At 42.5% G+C, this 18,307-nt stretch overlaps 1 protein-coding gene across 4 annotated transcripts in view; it reads left to right on the forward strand.

The window, feature by feature from the left end:
* SPATS2L (spermatogenesis associated serine rich 2 like) overlaps positions 1-12,351 on the forward strand; it is a 155,160-nt gene extending 142,809 nt beyond the window's left edge. For all 4 annotated transcript variants that reach the window (XM_033947028.1, XM_033947032.1, XM_033947029.1 and 1 more), the window contains one exon: positions 11,593-12,351. In XM_033947028.1, the coding sequence (XP_033802919.1) occupies positions 11,593-11,958 (366 nt within the window). In that variant the 3' untranslated portion in view covers positions 11,959-12,351. The remainder of the gene's footprint in view (positions 1-11,592) is intronic.
* The last annotated feature ends 5,956 nt before the right edge of the window (positions 12,352-18,307 follow it).

Consider the following 18,307-nt stretch of genomic DNA (forward strand, 5'->3'; position numbering starts at 1 on the left):
CAAATAAACACAAAGAAAGTATTTTATAATTACTTTATTATGAAATATTAAGTAAACAGAATAGTGAAAAATTATAAAATACTTTATTCAGTGCGAAACCTGGGCCTGTTTGGCTGAACACAAAGCTGATATTCTGGCTGGAATCGAAGAAAGACACACACGTAGCTCTTCGTCAACAGCTCTCAGTCTCTCTCTGTATTTGGTTTTTATAGCATACAAAAATAGACAAATATACCCTCCATCCTTTTTATTAAACCACAATAGCAGTTTTTAGCACAGGGAGCTGTGCTGAATGCCCAGCGCTGCTCTTGACGCTCATAGGCTCCCTGCGCTAAAAACCACTATTGCGGTTTAGTAAAAGGTGACCATATTGTAAAATATAGACAGCAGATATAAATTCAGAACTGTGCATAGTAAGTGAAGGGAAGTTTTCATCTCTGGGAATTTACCCAGTTAACTATTAAGTTATTTGGGCAAATTCCTTTGAAAACTGTGGTAATACTGCCTCCACTTTGCTAAATTTAAAATAAAATCATTTTTCCTACCTTGTCTGGTGATTTCTGGTTGCACTTTCTTCTTCTGACTGTGCATCCAATCTTTCTTCCCTTTTATCAGCCTGTATGCTTTCTCTCCTCCACACCTCATTCCCTCCCCCAACTTTTTCTTCCTCTCTCCCTGACCTTTCTTTCTTTTTTTCTGTTTCTCTTCTTTCCTTCTGTTTCCCTGCCTGCCCCCTTTCTTTCTTTCTTTCTCCCTGCCGTTCCCCAAGCCACTGCCACTGCCGCTGCCATCGGGGAACAGGACCCACCAATGGATAACAGGCCCCAAAGCCAACGCTGACGCATGCTCTCCCTGACGTCAATTCTGCAATCGGAGAGGAAGTTCCGCCCAGCCAGGCAGCGATTGACTGGCCCGAACTTCCTCTCCGACTGCAGAATTGACGTCGGGGAGAAGAAGACTTATTGGCTCGATAGATTAGATCGCCAAGACAAAGTGAGTCCTAGGTGATCGACTCACTTTGCCTTGGCGAGCTACTGGCGCCCCTGCCTCGGGCCCCCTGTCAGCTCCAGGCCCCTGAATGCAGGACTGGTAGTACTGCCCTGATGGCGGCCCTGCGGCACACCAGGCAATATCTCGCGGCACACTAGTGTGCCGCGGAACAGCGGTTGAAAAACACTGCTCTAGACAACACCTTTGTAAAATTTGGTTGGATTTCAAGGGAGTCGAGTGTGGGCAGTTTTCAGTATTGGTCCACTTGACATGGAATGACCCTGTAGGCTCTTTCTTCCTTTCTTTTCCCATCCTATGTTCTCCGCATTCTCTTCTTATTCTATTTCCTTCTCCTTCCTATATTACTTGTTTCATAACCTGAGTATGTTCTAAAAAAAAAAGTTGGTGGGGTAGTGGCAGCAGCAAAGATGGGATGACACTGCATTCCTTGGATTCTTCATGCTGAAAATGAGGAAAAGGGGATCAACTTCTGCTGCTTAAATAGAAAAACAGAAACATAGAAAATGATGGCAGAAAAGGGCCACGGCCCATCTAGTCTGCCCACCCCCTAACTACCTCCATGAAGAGATCCCACATGCCAATCCCATCTTTTCTTAAAATCTGGCACGCTGCTGACTTCAATTACCTGTTGTGGAAGATTATTCCAGTGGACAACCACCCTTTCGGTGAAGAAATATTTTCTGGTGTCGCCATGAAATTTCCCACCCCTGATTTTCAATGGATGCCCTCTTGTTGCCATGGGTCCTTTAATGAAAAAGAGATCCTCTTCCACCTCGATACGGCCCGTAACATATTTGAACGTCTCGATCATGTCTCCCCTCTCTCTGCATTCCTCAAGTGAGTACAGCTGCAACTTACCCAGTCATTCCTCATACGGGAGATCCTTGAGTCCTGAGACCATCCTGGTGGCCATTCGCTGAACCGACTCAAATCTCCGCACATCTTTTTGATAATGCGGCCTCCAGAATTGTACACAGTATTCCAGATGGGGTCTCACCATGGATCTGTACAACGGCATTATGACTTCGGGCTTACGGCTGATGAAACTTCTACGGATACAGCCCATGATTTGTCTAACCCTGGATTAAGCTTTCTCCACTTGATTGGCAGTCTTCATATCTTCGCTAATAATCACCCCCAAGTCACGTTCTTGCTAGGATCTCACCATTTAGGGTGTAAGTCCTGCATGGATTTTTGCCACCAAGGTGCATGACCTTGCATTTTTTGGCATTGAAACTTAGTTGCCAAGTCTTTGACCAATGCTCCAGCAGGAGTTGGTTCTGCGTCATACTGTCGGGCATTGAGCTTTTGTCGGGCACTGTGCTTTCATCTGTTGTGCGGTTGCCTACTATGTTGCATAGTTTGGCATTATCAGCGAATAATGTAATTTTACCTCGAAGCCCCTCAGCCAAGTCTCTTACGAAGATGTTAAATAGGATCGGGCCCAAGACCAAGCCCTGCGGCACTCCACTGATCACCTCTGTCGTATCGTAGAGGGTACCGTTTACCACTACCCTCTAAAGTCTACCTCTAAGCCAGTCCCTAACACATACGGTTAATGTTTCACCCAGTCACATCAAACTCATCTTGCTCAATAACCTGCGGTGTGGGACGCTATCATATGCTTTGCTAAGGTCCAAGTACACGACGTCCAGGGACTCCCCTATATCCAGCTTTCTTGTTACCCAGTCAAAGAAGCTGATCAGATTTGATTGGCAGGACCTTCCCTTTGTAAAACCATGTTGATGGGGATCTCGTAGATTTTCCTCGTTCAGGATCATATCCAATTGGCGTTTGATTAGTGTTTCCATAAGTTTACTCACTATCGATGTGAGATTCACCGGTCTATAATTCTCAGCCTCCGTCCTGCATCCCTTTTTGTGGAGTGGAATGGCGTTAGCCATTTTCCAATCCAACGGGACTCTTCCTGTACTTAGGGAAAGATTGCTTATGCTCCTCAGATGGCTGGTTGCACTCTTAACTCTCGGCTCTAGCCTTTATGCAAAATTACAGTACAGCCCATCAGCTCTCACTTCCCTTTACTGCACCTAGAAGCATCAGAGTGAATATCTCTTCTCCTGTGAATTTTTCTGGCTCTCCTGCTTCTCCCTTTGGTATTTCAATGCACCCTTCTCCCTCCCTCCCATGTCTTAATGTGCTCTTCTCTCTCCCTCCCTCCCACACATAGCCTGCGGCTGACCCAGAAGCCTGCTCTCCGACATCAGAGACAGTTTCCGGGTCAGCTGTGTGTAGAAGCCACTGCTCGTGGCTTTGTGGAGATAAAGGAGTGCATCTGGAAGGCGGAAGAGGAGGAGGAGGGAGCCATTTAGAAGAAGGTAAACACTCATGGGAGGGAGGCATGAACTTGGGATACAGAATGGAGGGAAGAAGAGGGGCACAAACTTCAGACAAAAGATGGAAGGAAGGAAGGAGGGGCATGAACTTGGGACATAGAATGGAAGAATGGAGGGAGTGAGGGAAAGATGCTGAGGTGGGGGAGGGAATATAAAGGGAGAATTGTTGGGCATGGATGTCTGAGTGAGAGGGAAAGATGGTGTACAGGGGGAAATAAAGAAAGATAAAAATTGTTGGGCATAGGGAGGGAGAGAGAATTATTGGACATGATAGAGGGAGAGGAGTGAGGTAGAGATAGGGATCAGAAAGATGAAAGGGAGAAATGATGGATGTTGTGGTGGTGATGGGACAGATGGAAAGAGATGCAAGAGGAGCCTCAAGAAGGTGGGAAGAATACTAGGATCAGACTTTGGGAGGGGAAAAATGATTTCCACTACTCTATCTTAGAGGGAAGGCTTTGGGGTCAGCCATGGGCAGTGTGTAGGAAACACTGCCCCTTGGCTTTGTGAAGAGAAACAAGTTCTGAGTTACATACAAATTCAACTTAAGAACAATTTTAAAAACAGAACTCGTTCTTAACCTGGGGACTTCCTGTATAGAATGCGGACTTTCATGCCTGACTTTGAGCATGAGCATTTATGCCTGCACAATTGCAGGGATTCTAAAACATGCCTAATTTCTGGAAATGCCCCTGACCTGCCCATGTCCCCTTTGGTTGAGCATGTTGTTAAAGAATAGGGCATAGGGCAGATCCATGTGTAACTCCTAATTACTGCCAATTAAATGCTTGTCATCTCCAATAATTGATTGTTAGCACCTAATTGACTAATTTACACATGGATCCAGGACATGCGTCCAAATATGGGCAACCTATACAGAATCTGGGAGCAAACCTCTAACAAATGAGAGCCCATCCCTAATACTAACAGAGGCATACAGATAGACAATCAAACAGGCAAATAGACAACAGCTACTCATTGTCAAAAAATTTCTGCATCTAGATTATACAAGCATGTGTAGAAATTAGTTTATTTATAACCTTCACACTTACTTGTGAACTCTGCCCAAAAGGGCCAAGGAAAGAATTAACATCATTAGAAGGATTGCTATTTCATTCAGGTTAACTCTATAAGGAGAAGGAATGTATTATCTGGTTCATTTCAATGTTTCCTTCTTTGGGATTCACTTTTTGATATGCGTTCTGTCTCTATCTGCAGCTGGGAGAGAGACTGCACTAAACATGCTCCCACGCTGATATCCCAGTAGAGGAAGGACTTGGAGCCAAAAATGGCTTAACTAGTAATTGATTTTATGTATGCACTGGAATACTTTGTGAATATAGCTCAAAACACTAATGAATGCCAGCTGATTATTTCCCCTACATACAGTCCCAGCTATTACTATGAAGTTCTCTAGAGTTGTTCCAAACAGCTTATTTTACTATTCGGCCATTGGTTGAATACAAAGCATGAATAATGGGCACTGAGTTTTAACATAATAAATAATAAAAGCAGCAGCATGAAATCAGAGATCAAGTGTTTATTTCAGTAGGATTTAGCACGGTAGAGCCCTGAATTATTCGTATTCAAATTTAAATCACCATTTGGTCAAATGCAAATAATGTACATTATTTAGGGTGCTATTTGAGGCTGAATTGAATCAAATACAATATTTGGTACAACCCTGTTTATTTACTTGACATTTTTTTTGATGGGGAAGAAGAAAAGTTTGATAAGCAGTGTTATCTCCCACTCGGTGTACACAGGTCAACCTACTACCTATGAAAATGCTATTTCTGTTGCATAGGGCATATGCGTCCTGACTAGTTGGTTAACTTCTCTCAATCATGAGCTCTTGTAGAAGGAATCATATACTTTTTCTTCAGATGCAGCCCAGGACCTAAGTACCTAGCTATATCCCAAGTAGTAAAACAGATTTTATGCTGCTTATCCTAGGAATAAGCAGTAGATTTCTAAAAGTCATCTCAATAAGGGCCTATGGACTTTTCTTTTAGAAAATTATCCAAACAGTGGTGTAGCGAGGGTGAGTGGCGCCCGGGGCAGTAGTGCTACCCGCCCCCCTCTTCTCTATCCCCCTGCTCCTTAACTTCCCCCGTACCTCTTTAATTTTTCCAATGCGAGCAGCATCACGAATTTGCTGCCTGCATCGTGTCAGCTTTCCCTCTGACATCACTTCTTAGGCACAGGACCTGGAAGTGGCGTCAGAGAGAACTGACGCAGGCAACAAGTTTGTGATACTGCTCATGCCAGGAAAATTAAAGAAGTATGAAGGAAGGGAAGGGGCTCATGCACACAGCAGGGGTGGGGGGGTCAGGGCGGAGAGGAGGATGGGTGCCAGTGCCCCCACCAAGACAGTGCCCGGAGTGTAACATCTCCCCTTGCTCCCCCATACTACACCACTATATCCAAATCTTTTTTAAACCCTGCTAAGCTAACTGATTTCATCACATTCGCTGGCAATGAAGTCCAGAGTTTAACTACAGTGGGCTGTATTGCATCTCTTCAGTTTTTTCCTTCTGAAAGCGAGCTGGAAGGTGTCTTTCTGATCTGCTCCGAGAAGATTTTGTTATTTTTCATTTTTTAATCCAAATTTGGAGGCTTGCAGTGCTCAAGAGATCACCAATGGCCCTGTGGCAGTTCTGCCTGGGAGGAGATGCAGACCCTCTAATGAGCAGTCTGCTGCTAACAGGGCAACCATTTAAGGAACCTGTTGGAGACAGCCTTCATTAACAATTAGAGGGCATGGTCCCCTGGGAGCAAGGCTTGAGTGCAAGCTGTTTGGCTCCGTGGTGATCTGGGAGGACTGTGACCAGTGCTGGCGAGTCTGTGGAGAGCTGATATATCAGTCTAGATTTGGCCCAAAAGGCAGCCCTGAAGATTGCAGCGACCAGTGCAGCACAATACAGTGAGTACAGGCTATTATATAGCCTATGGGAAAATCATGTGTGTGTGGGGGGGGGGGGGGGGGGGAATCTCCAGATAGTAAATTTGGTGTTTTCTGGGCCTAGATATAGGGTTCCCCACCTCCAAAAACCCCTTCCCCCAATTTTTTGGATCTTGTAGTTTTCCCGGGCCGTTTTTTGTGCCAAAATGCCGCAGCAGTTGTAAGGTTTGTTAGTTGCCCCCACAATGTATGGTTGGTGGAGTCACTTGAGAGGCGCCCTTACAAACGCCAGGTCCCAGGTTCAGTTCCCTCACTGAACATTCACCAGGAAGTAGAATTAACAAGGCACAGCCAGAGGTGATTGCATAAAGAAAATATAGAAATAGGCTTACAGAAAAGCAATATTTATAAGCATTACGATTAATGAGAGAGCAACGCAGTTTCCCTGCCTTACAGAGTTCAGAGGAAAAGAGAGACATAGAAGCCTGAAGTTCCAGGGAAAGGCAGAGAGAGAGAAAAGGGGGATGGGGGGATGGTCCAAGCTTCGTGTTTCATAGATAAAGAAAAGGATAAACAGAGAAAGAGAGAGCTCAAGAGAAACAAGAGAGGACCAGAGTGCCAAGAGCCAAGAGAGAGAGAGAGAGAGAAAGGGGGATGGGGTGATAGTCTAAGTTTCGGGTTCCAGAGATCGGCCAGAGAGAGAGAAAAAGAAAGAAAGAAGAAGAGAACCAAGACCCAAGAGCCAAGAGATAGATTTTTTTGTGTGTTGCAGAGAGGAGGCTTTTATAGCTTGGAATCTTATTCTGAATATAGAAAACTATTGAGCTTCAATAGAAGTTAAATCTCCCCCTCCTTAGTACACTTGTGCTAGACAGCCGAAGAATAGGCTATGGTCAAATGTAATTTCCAGTATGCCTCTGACAATAGTTTCTGATTAACTTTAGTTATCTGTGCACCTGGACCCATTGTCCTAAGCACCCTCTTAATCAGATATTAACACCTTAACACCTTTTAGCTAATCATGATTCAATCAGGGCTACTTAAAACCATCTTTTTTGGGTTATATGAAACAGTCTACCTACACTCAGGGTCCATCTGCATTCACATGCCAAAGTCAGATTGATATAATTTCCCATAGGCCTTTGCTGACATTAGCTATGCCAACTGAAAATGCTGAATGCTAGCGATAGCTATGCTGACAAAAAATATAACCCCTAACTAAGCTATATTTAGGATATGAAACAATTGGGCTAGTTAAAAAAAAAAAATGGGGAAAAGGGCTCTAGAAATGGCCAATGTTATGTATCCTGGAGTACCCCCTAAACTAAAACAAGTAGACAAAAGACAGACCACATGGCACAGACAAAACATAAAACACAAATTTTTAGGCGTGAAACTATTCTTCCATCTGTCAAGTGTTCAGGGCTGAATTTAACTCTGCAAATAAACACATTGTTAAAAAAAACAAACCCAAAACAAAGATGAACACATGAGTCCGAACTGCTGCTAAGAAAAAGAAAAAACATTTCAAATTAGCAGCATCCTCAAGGTCACTTAGAACAAACTTTGTCCATGTTCCATTCAGGCCGACCTGGACCACATGTCTGCCACCTGGGCCCCACTGCACTCGGAGGAGTGGGCACTGCGGTGCAGAAGTCAGGTGCAGGCTAGATGTGTCTTCTTTTGTCTGTACTGTCGTGTCCTGGCATTCAGAGGCAAGGGGCAAATTCCGAAAATCATTAGTCATGTCTAGGACAGAGAAAAATGCACATTTAGGGTTAAATTTCACAGTAATGTCAGAGTAAGAGGCTGCCATTGGTGTTACAGGCTTTGAAATCTTAGTTAGGGCCCAAGAGTCTATAGTGACCCTACTGGAGCTCCCTGATTTAGCAAATGACCAAGCTGGAGAGCCACATGCTAAAGAGATAGGTCCGCTCAGACCCCTCTCCTCCATCTTAGGCACCAGTTCTGTTGCTGGAAGAAGTACCGGATGCTGTGTTTGTAGTTCAGGATCTTTGCCCTCAAACAAAATTTTTGTGTACCTTTTCCCACAATCTTGTGCCCAAACAGAAACATCTGCAGCCTCTGAGTGAGTTATACTACAATCATGCTGCTGCACTGGCAGGCAACACTGGGTGGCTAACTGCACAGGAATAACCTCATGAACCAAAGGTTTAGAAGCATTTGGAATTCATGTACCCAATGCAAGACCAGCCACCTCAACTATTTCTTTGCCTGTATTCTCACTCGTGCTGGCAGTAGTTTCTTCAATGTCTTTTATTTGTTCCTTTTGTGGGATAGACACACTTTGAAGCTTTGTCATTTAGACCCTGAATCTCACAAATTTCCATATTTTTCTGATCTCCAGTAGGAGGCGCTCTATCTGTAAAACTGATTCTGGCCCCTGTGTCAATTAAAGTTAATTTATCCTGACCCTCTATGGTAGTATTAACATTGGGGCGGCCGCAAGTGTCCAAAATCAAAGGTGCCGCATACCTCAAGCTGAATTCTGAGTCTGACTTCTTTCCCTTATCCTGCGTCTCCAAAAGTGAGTCCACAGGTAAGTGAAAGGAGTCTGGCTGGGCTGTGAAGGCCTGAGTCACCTTGGCATTCAGACACAGAGAGTCAGGACATCCCTATGGACTAGCACTGTTGTTCCTAGCTGTCAAATCACTTTTTACTCTGTCCAATTCTATCTGCATTGTGTGACGATCCTGTTCCCATTTCATTTTCTCTTTTTCTAATTTTTCCTTTTGGTCTCTGAGTTCATGGAAGGGAATGTAAGTGGAGGAATTTCTGTAACTACCTCAAACATGACCTCTATTTCCTGTGTGTGGTGTTTTCTTGTATTGGGGTGCTCCCTCAGCACGCCACCTTCTAGCTTCTGATACTGAAATAATTTGAGCTGGCTGGGTCTTCCACACAGACCCAATCCTGAGCAGTAAAGTGTTCATCCTACTGGTAGTCTTCTTGACATTCACCACCCTGCATTGGTTTTTGTACACTGCTTTGTTCTTTATAATGCCTCTCACACTGCCTCTCCACTATATACATATCTCTGCTGTATATGTACAGTCTCCTGCATGGTAAACCTACACTGTTCTTTGCTGTATAAACACCTTTACTGAATATGTACAGTTCGCATTGTATCTTCGCTGTAAATGTACAGTCTCTTACACTGTAAACCGCTTTGAACTGTTTGTGGTACTGCGGTATATAAAAATAAAGTTATTATTATTATTAAAAGGCGTAGTTTTAGGGTCCTCTGAGAACAACAGAAGGTATTTAGTAATCTCGGGAGATAATAATTCTAATAGGAATTCTTTATATTCTCTCTGACCATAATCTGAGGAAATGGGCCAATGTTCATGTTCGTTAAGTACCGCGTTGATTACCCACACTCTATATGCAAACTGCTCTGGTGTATCGGTTGGCAGGGGTGAAAGAGTTCTAAGTACTTGCAAAGAGGAGCAGCGAAATAGTTGTTCGATGCCCACTTTACAAATTGGTATGGATGAACAAGAGATCCAAATTTATAATAATGTGGACCCAGGGCTAGGTGGATAAACTTATCAAAATCTGCATTGTTCCTTTTGTATTTCCCTAGACCCCAGTGAATCAGTATATCAGTAGCCCATTTGCACCATTCATTTATGGTAAAAGGCATAGGGCCCACTTTCTCCACTATTCTTTCAATGTCACTATCTTTCATATGTCCCTGCAGCACTACAGTTACTGGAGCTGTGTCACTTATAGGAATACTTTTGGTATTGCTCTGGCCTGGTAATGAATTTTCCTCATCTTCATTTGTCGGTTCTTCTTCCTGTTCTACATCTGTAGCTAGTTTACCTTTTCTCTGACCTGCTACAAAAACTGTGTTATGTTTCTCGATAAACTGACTACATGGATTATATGGTGATGGTAGCACAGGTGCAGACGGCAGAATCTGTGAGGAGACAGCATGAACCTGTCACTGTGAGGCACATTTTGACTTTAAATACTTTAATTCTGCCTTGGCCTCTTCTAATTGTTCATTTACAGCTAAAAAGGAATTTGTAGCTTGAACAATTTGGGTTCTTAGCATGGATATATTAATTTGTGCCTCATCTAAGTCTTTGGACAGCTGATGGCACTGAGTATTCAAGTCAGTGTTTTCTTGTCTTAGGTTAATAACTCCCCTTAATATTCCTTGAATGAAAAGGCATTTTCTTTTATTTGTTTTCTTTCTAAACTCCTGAGAATGAGAAACCATTTGTTTCTGAATATCGTGCCATGTGTGTTCTGGAAAATTACCCTCATATGGACCCCCTTTCTTGTCAAAATATTTGTGTACAATATCTGTGAGTTCTTGAAAATCAAAAGGGTTCATATTTGAGGCTACAGAAGTCTGCCTTGGTTCGTGGGCCTTGCTCATATATTTATACGGCCTTCTAAATGTCCCTGTCTGTGTGTAGCCTTTGAGATTGAAATGCTCCCACTGATGAAGGAGGGAGACTTTAGTTAATAGGTAGAAAATCGAGGTAAAGCGTGTTAGGCAAGAGTCATTGGCATAAATAATACACTTATGCCCACACTGGTTACTACCTGAAATTTACAGGCAGAAGTTTAGCAGGAAAAAAATATAAGAAGTCTGTTAGAAGAGCAGAGGTGTCAGCTGCCAGTTCCAGTCCAATGTGCACTGGGCCTTTCACCAGGGCAGAGACTGACAAGAAATAGAATTAAAAGCACAAGGTAAAAAAGTAAAAGTTATGGTAGCCACTCGAGCTGCGAGGCTACTCCTCCTTACCTACCCTGCCTGCAGCACAGAGCCGAACAGAAGTCTTCCTGACATCAGCGCTGACGTCTGAGGGAGGGAGGGCTTTGTTTAAGCCCTCCCTCCCCTTCGACGTCAGCGCTGACGTCAGGAAGACTTCCGTTCGGCTCTGTGCTGCAAGCAGAGCAGGTAGGGAGAAAAGCCGCGTGACTTAGTACATCCAGCCCCGCAGGAACCCCGCGACCCTCGGAGGCGTCCCCACGGGATCCCCGCGACCCTAGGGGGCGTCCCCACGGGATTCCCGTGACCCTAGGGGGCGTCCCCACGGGATCCCCGTGACCCGAAGGGGGAACCCCCGGGTCCCGCGGGATTCCCGTCGTCCCCGTGCAGCTCTCTAGTCCAGAATAGCCCGCACAGACCTTCATACAATCAAATGAGCTTTTATGATCTAAAAATAAACCAAGCCCTCCTCCCCCAAGAAAATCTGCATATACATCTCTTACTGGTAGACAATTTTTAAACAATATTTAAAGTGTGAAATTGACCTTTGCTATTTCCTCTCTTGGCAGAATGGACCTTTCAGTCCAAGACGGAGATTTAACACACGCTCCCACCATATCTGGCTCAATGAAACTGCGGAGCCTTCTGGTATACATAATGAGGTAGATCGTATTGGTAATAAAAATGTTGGGCAAAGGAGACAACCACAGTACAATTTCAAGATGAGAAACAAAGGAATGGTGAAAAATCAAGATCAGCCATCATCAGGGAAGACCACTAACACATTAGAAAAAAGGCCTCTGAAGATGGAGGCTGCGGCCACTCCCAGTGGCAATGCTGCTAGTGTTTCTCAGTGTTATGTACACCCTACAAAAATCAAAGTCTCTTCTGACCCTGCTATTCTTTCAGTGCCAACTGTAACTTCAGTGGCTTAAACAAATGAACAATTACAGCAATTTTGTTTCTTTTACAAAAATTGGCACAATGTCATTTGTCAAACTGCTTAAAATTCTATTGCTAGTTCTTTGATCATTAGCAGTGCCAGTGGATATAAATTCTCAGCTTTGCTAAATACAGTATGTTCTTCTGTAGGCCAGTTATGGCAATGCAACAGTTTAGTCTATTCTACTTATTAAAAAAAATGAATATACTATAAAGGAACAAGATAACCAAAACTAAGTGATCAGTATTAATGCTGTCCAATCCAGGTGCTGATCACATAAGTGCTTTGTGTTAAATTCCCCATTCCCCTTAAAGTTTCACTTTTTTACATATATGGATGCTTGTTATGTATGTGATTTTGTGATCCACTTTGAAAAAACAAAAAGCAGACAATAAACTATATGTGTCAATATACTGTCAGGCTGTTCAGGGTGAGGGAGGAACTAAATTTTTATCCAGAGTAGCAGTATTAATACTTTATCTAGATAAAAGTACACATATAAGGGCTGCATCAATAGAACTCCTAACTTTACATGGATAATCTAGCTATATAAATTTACAACCACATAGAAATCCAGTTTATACCAATTGTTTAAAAATAAGCAAAAAGATAGCTGTATAACTTATATGATGTCCTAATGCAGTGCCTGTTCTGCTGAGTATTGCACTTTGTGTATGTGTACCAATTAAAAGTAGTGCCAGAGATTTATATATATGTAAATTATAGTCCTTTAGGTGCAAAGGTTGCCAGAATATTATTAAAAAATATCATGTGTTTCAAACTCCAGAGTGCAAACAAAAAAGCTAATCTAATCATATTAATTCTTTGAATACTCAGCGAAAGGAGCAAAATTAAAGAACAAGAGGGCATTCGGAAAAGTTGAAAGGGGACAGATTCAAAACGAATGCTAGGAAGTTCTTCTTTACCCAACGTGTGGTGGACACCTGGAATGAGCTTCCAGAGGACGTAATAGGGCAGAGTATGGTACTGGGGTTTAAGAAAAGATTGGACAATTTCTTGCTGGAAAAGGGTATAGATAGAGGATTACTGCACAGGTCCTGGACCTGTTGGGCCACCGCATGAGCGGGCTGCTGGGCACGATGTACCTCAGGTCTGACCCAGCAGAGGAATTGCTTATGTTCTTATTTTGCTTTTAACTGTGTGTTCTCCTGAAAATCTGAAATGTAGTAAGCCAATGTACCATGTGTTGGTTTTTTCATTAAAAATTCTAATTTCTTTGATTAAAAAATGTAAAATACAGTGGCCTGTCTCTTGAGTTTTGAGTTCATCAATTCTACAGACAACCCTAACATTTAAACTTAATAGTTTTTGAATCACTGCAAATTCACATCCATTAATACATCCCCATGAATAAAAAAAATTTCATGTGTTCTGGCAGGAGTTCAAAAAACATTGTTCTCCAATAGCAGCTAGTGGGAAAATGCATAGCTCAATACATAAAGGTGTGTTGCATGAAAAGAATGGTTATATCTTACAAGTAGCTATGTGAAAAGCACAAAAAGGAACCTATATTATTACGTTTAATTTACCTTTATAAAACAGGCTCCCCAAACTGCATAAAAGCTCATACACAAGTTTATATCTGCTCTGAAGATGTACAAATTTGTATGTTTACAAAAATATTTTATTAAATATCAACATACATCACACCTCCACCCTAAGAAACAACTACACACACAACACTGATAAGTATATACATACATGTAGCTATGGGTGGATTTATGCAGTAGTTGAAAGTAATAGGACTCCTTTTACGAAGGTGCGCTACCGGTTTTAGCGCATGCAGATTAGAATGCGCTATAGTGCGTGCTAGCCAAAAATCTACCACCTGCTTAAAAGGAGGCGGTAGTGGCTAGCTCACGCTATTCCGCGCGTTAAGGCCCTAACACACCTTTGTAAAAGGAGCCCATAGTGTATAAATCCCTTATGAATAAGTATGTAGAGTTTAATGTTATCAGTGCTGTTTACCAGTTGCAGCATGGTTATGGAAGGAAGTGCAGCTCTAACTTTAGAGTTGTATTGAGGAATTGGCAATTGTGACTCATGTGAGTGTTCTAATGCTGTCTGCACCTGGGTTTCCAAGGGGCCTGGGCAGTGGCTACAGACATTCAGGCATCTCTGGAACTGTTGGAGAGCCAGCCTTTTGGGTCCCAGCAGATTCTGGAAGTACCAAAATAATGTGAGAAGCCAAGCTACTTCTTGGAATTTCCTGAATGGTAGTCTCAGAATTGTGACCTCACTCAAAAGGTGTCTTAAGCCCTGGCTTGGGGTGGTAAGTTTGTCTTTTGGAAGTAGAGCAACCTGCTTTCGATGTGGAGATTGGAAGGAAGGAGGGAAAAGTTGGCAATGCTCTCTAGAAAGGAGTCAAAAGGATAACTGCTGTTTGGACTGGCTGAGGTTGCGATCTGTGTGTCTGGGGCGGTACTTGGAGAGACCTCCCAGGAAAGAGACTTGGGAGTTCTGATCGACAAGTCGATGAAGCCGTCTGTGCAATGCACTGTGGCAGCGCAAAGGGCAAACAGAATGCTATGAATGATAAAGAAGGGGATCACGAACAGATCGGAGAAGGTTATCATGCCGCTGTACCGGGCCATGGTGCACCCTCACCTGGAGTACTGCATCCAGCACTGGTCACCGTAAATTAAGAAGGACACGGTAATACTCAAAACGGCCCAGAGAAGAGTGACTAAAATGGTTAATTGGTAGGAGGAGTTGCCTCTACAGTGAAAGATTAGAGAAACTGGGCTTTTTCTCTCTCTAACAGAGGAGATTGAGAGGAGACATGATTGAAACATTCACCCTTTTACTATTAGTTTACACTGGCAATGCACAAATGTGCTGTTTGATATGTTTGAAGCCGATTTAAGATCTTGTCAAAGACCATCCTGGCACTCTTAGAGAATATTAGGTTTGCATAACAAACCATGGCCCTGTTGTATCATTAGTTTAAAGTAATTTGTTCTGTTAGATTTAGCTTAGGCTGGCACCCTTCACTATTTATATCACAAACATTATTAGGAACATTATCTTGTCTTTAATCCATTAATTTTTACAATGTTTCTATGGTTTCCAATTATTCACATTAAGTTAATGGAATATTATTACATGCATCTATATTGAGATATAGATTCCAGCTCAGCATATGCTGTTTTTAACATTTTTTAATATAACTTTTTAATATTGTTTTTTAATATTGTATTTTAATAAAGTCCTTTAAAATATGGTGATGAATTTTAACATTATATCATTTGAAGGTTTTATAAATGGTTACCAGTCAAGCACAAAGTGATCCCTATTAATCCACTTTATACTTGGATAATATGTACTTAAAATTCGAAGTTATAGTATAATTTAAAAAGTAAACATCATGTATTATTATTATTATTATTTTTTAGTTTGTGTAAATGGGCACTATATGCTTTCTTTTTTTGTATTCTATGTCTAAACAGGTATCAGTACCAAGTAGTCACTGCACTCATCAAACATTATATATATATATATATATATATATATATATATAATTTTTGTAGTTTCAATGTCGCTCACTTGATGCTTTATTTGATTTTATGTTTTATCATTTCCATTCTCATCAGTTGATATCTTTTATGCGGTTTGTCTTATACCTTAACCACCATGGTATGTTTTTTTAGTATCCTATTTACATACTCACTGATTCTTTCTCATCATGGTGCATTATTACTAATTGCTGGGTTATTTCCTGGATTGAATCGGTTTTTTATCATTTTGATTATTATTATTTTTCACTTTTATTTTGGTTCTCTCTATTTTTTATCTTCTCACCACTCCTCACTCTTATCGCTTCCTCAAGTTGGTATTACTTGTTTTTTTGCTTTTATTCAGTGTCACGTAATCCATAACATGTTCCTGCATGTTCTAAAATTGTAACACTACATCACTATATATTTTAACCAAACGTAGAGTCACTGGTACACCATCTCATATCAATATGTTTCTGTATGGTACATGAAAACCATCACTATGTCACATTATTATTTATTCTTCTGTTTCGTTTCTCAGCATTTACTATATTATCTTAATATTTATGCTCACATTTATTAGGACCCCTGAGGAAGGCGTGTTGTCCGAAACACGGACCGTGTTGGGTCCCCTGATTGGCTTTAAGGTTGTATATGTTATTGCATTTTTTCTATTAATAAACAACGCCTGCATCTTGTACATTATCTGCAGTTTCTTTGTGCAGACCACGTTGGATTTTTCCTTTTTTTGTGCTACAACAGGAAAGAACCCATGCCTCCTTGCTTGTTGATGTAGTACATTGTTACTTGATTATCCATGCAAAGGAGGAGGACTTGAGGACAGAGAAGATGTTGAAACGCCTTGGCATAAAACATCGCTCTGAGTTCCAGGAAATTGATGTGAAATTTTCACTCCCTGGCAGTCCGAAGACCCTGAGTCTGCAGATTGTCTATGTGTGCCCCCCATGCATAAGGAGACGCATCTGTCGTGATGATTTTGTGATGAGGAGGCAAATGAAAAAGAAGACCTCTGGAAAGATTGGATGAGGTCAACCACCATCAAAGCGACTGCAGAAGAGACGATGTCACAGATATATGTTGTGAAAGACGATCTGTCGCCTGAGACCACTGAGAGGCCAGAGTCCACTGAGGAATACGCAGATGGAGTCTTGCCAATGGCATGACATGAACTGTGGAAGCCATGTGGTCTAGAAGAACCATCTTGTGTCTGGCAGAGATGGACTGAAGTGGAAGCACTTGTTGATAGAGATGGATGAGAGTCTGAAGAAGATCCAATGAGAGGAACGCTCTAATGAGAGTGGTGTCCAGGACTGCCCCAATGAACTGAAGGCATTGAATCGGAATGAGATGCGGTTTGGGGAAATTGACCTCGAATCCCAGAAGCTGAAGGAAAGAAATGGTCTGAGATGTTGCTTGGACCACTTCCTGGGATGAAGGAGCCTTGATCAACCAGTCATCCATGTAAGGAAAGATTTGGAGGCCGTGAGAACGGAGCGATGCGGCCACTACAATCAGGAACTTCGTGAATACTCTGAGGGAAGATGTCAGGCTGAAGGAGAGTACCTTGTATTGGTAATGACAATGATTGATTTGAAATCTGAGGTATTGCGTGGAAGTCGGATGAATAGGTATATGTGTGTAGGCTTCCTTGAGATCTAGGGAGCATAGCCAGTCATCCTGATTGAGGAGAGGATAAAGAAGCACAAGAGACAACATTCTGAACTTCTCCACCAGAAATTTGTTGAGATCTCTGAGATCCAAGATGGGTTTCAGTCCTCCGGTCTTCTTGGGAACCAAGAAATAATGGGAGTAAAATCCCCCTCCCCGCTGATCGAGAGGAACTTCCTCGATGGCATTCAGCAGAAGGGATTGTACCTCCTGCAGAAGAAGGGAGGACTGTGCAGGGTTCAAAGCAGACTCTTTTGGAGGACAGTCTGGTGGAAGAGTCTGAAAATTGAGAGAGTGACCCTGACGAATGATGTTGAGGACCCAAAGGTCTGAGGTGATGAGTTCCCAAAAACTGATGAATAACTGAAGATGACCCCCTATGGGCTGAGGGCAAGGTTGAGAAATGAGAAGACTGGGTACGCCCCATAGAAACATGTCAAAAAGGCTTTGCAGCTGCTGCTGCTAGCATGGTTACTGCTGCTGTTGTTGCCTTGGTCTACGAGGTTGAGGCTCAGAGGGTTGCAGAGGTCTAGCAGTAAAATGCCTCTGATAAGAAGACTGTTGCCCGAAAGGACGAGCAGGTGGAGGCTTCTTCTTGTTCTTAAAGTATCCCACCTGGCTTCATGAGCCGATAACTTTTTGAGTAGTAGTATCTAAGGATTCCCCAAAAAGTTCATCGCACAAACAAGGAGCATTGGCTAGGTGATCTTGATGGTTAACATCCAGCTCAGATACCCAAATCCAAGCTAAGTACCTCATAGCCACAGCGGTAGCTCGAGATGTCAGCTCAAAGGTGCCATAGATAGAGTGTATGAAAAACTTCCGGAGTTGTAACAAACTGGAAGTATACTGTTGCAGAAGAAGTACCTTGCGATCAGGAAGATACTTCTGAAAGGCAGACACTTGCTGAACCAAGTGCTTGAGATTAAAAAAAATGGAAAGCATAATGACCAGACCGGTGGGCAAGCATGGCATTTTGATATAAACGCTTGCCAAAGTGGTCCATTGCCTTACCCTCTCTGCCAGGAGGAACAGAAGCATATACACTGGCCCCAGCAAACTTCTTCAGAGTGCACTCCACCAGGAGGGACTCATGAGGAAGCTGAGGCTTGTCAAAGCCCGGAATAGGAATCA

The sequence above is a fragment of the Geotrypetes seraphini genome, chromosome 5, assembly GCF_902459505.1.
Source record: "Geotrypetes seraphini chromosome 5, aGeoSer1.1, whole genome shotgun sequence".
In the NCBI taxonomy this organism is placed as follows: domain Eukaryota; kingdom Metazoa; phylum Chordata; class Amphibia; order Gymnophiona; family Dermophiidae; genus Geotrypetes; species Geotrypetes seraphini.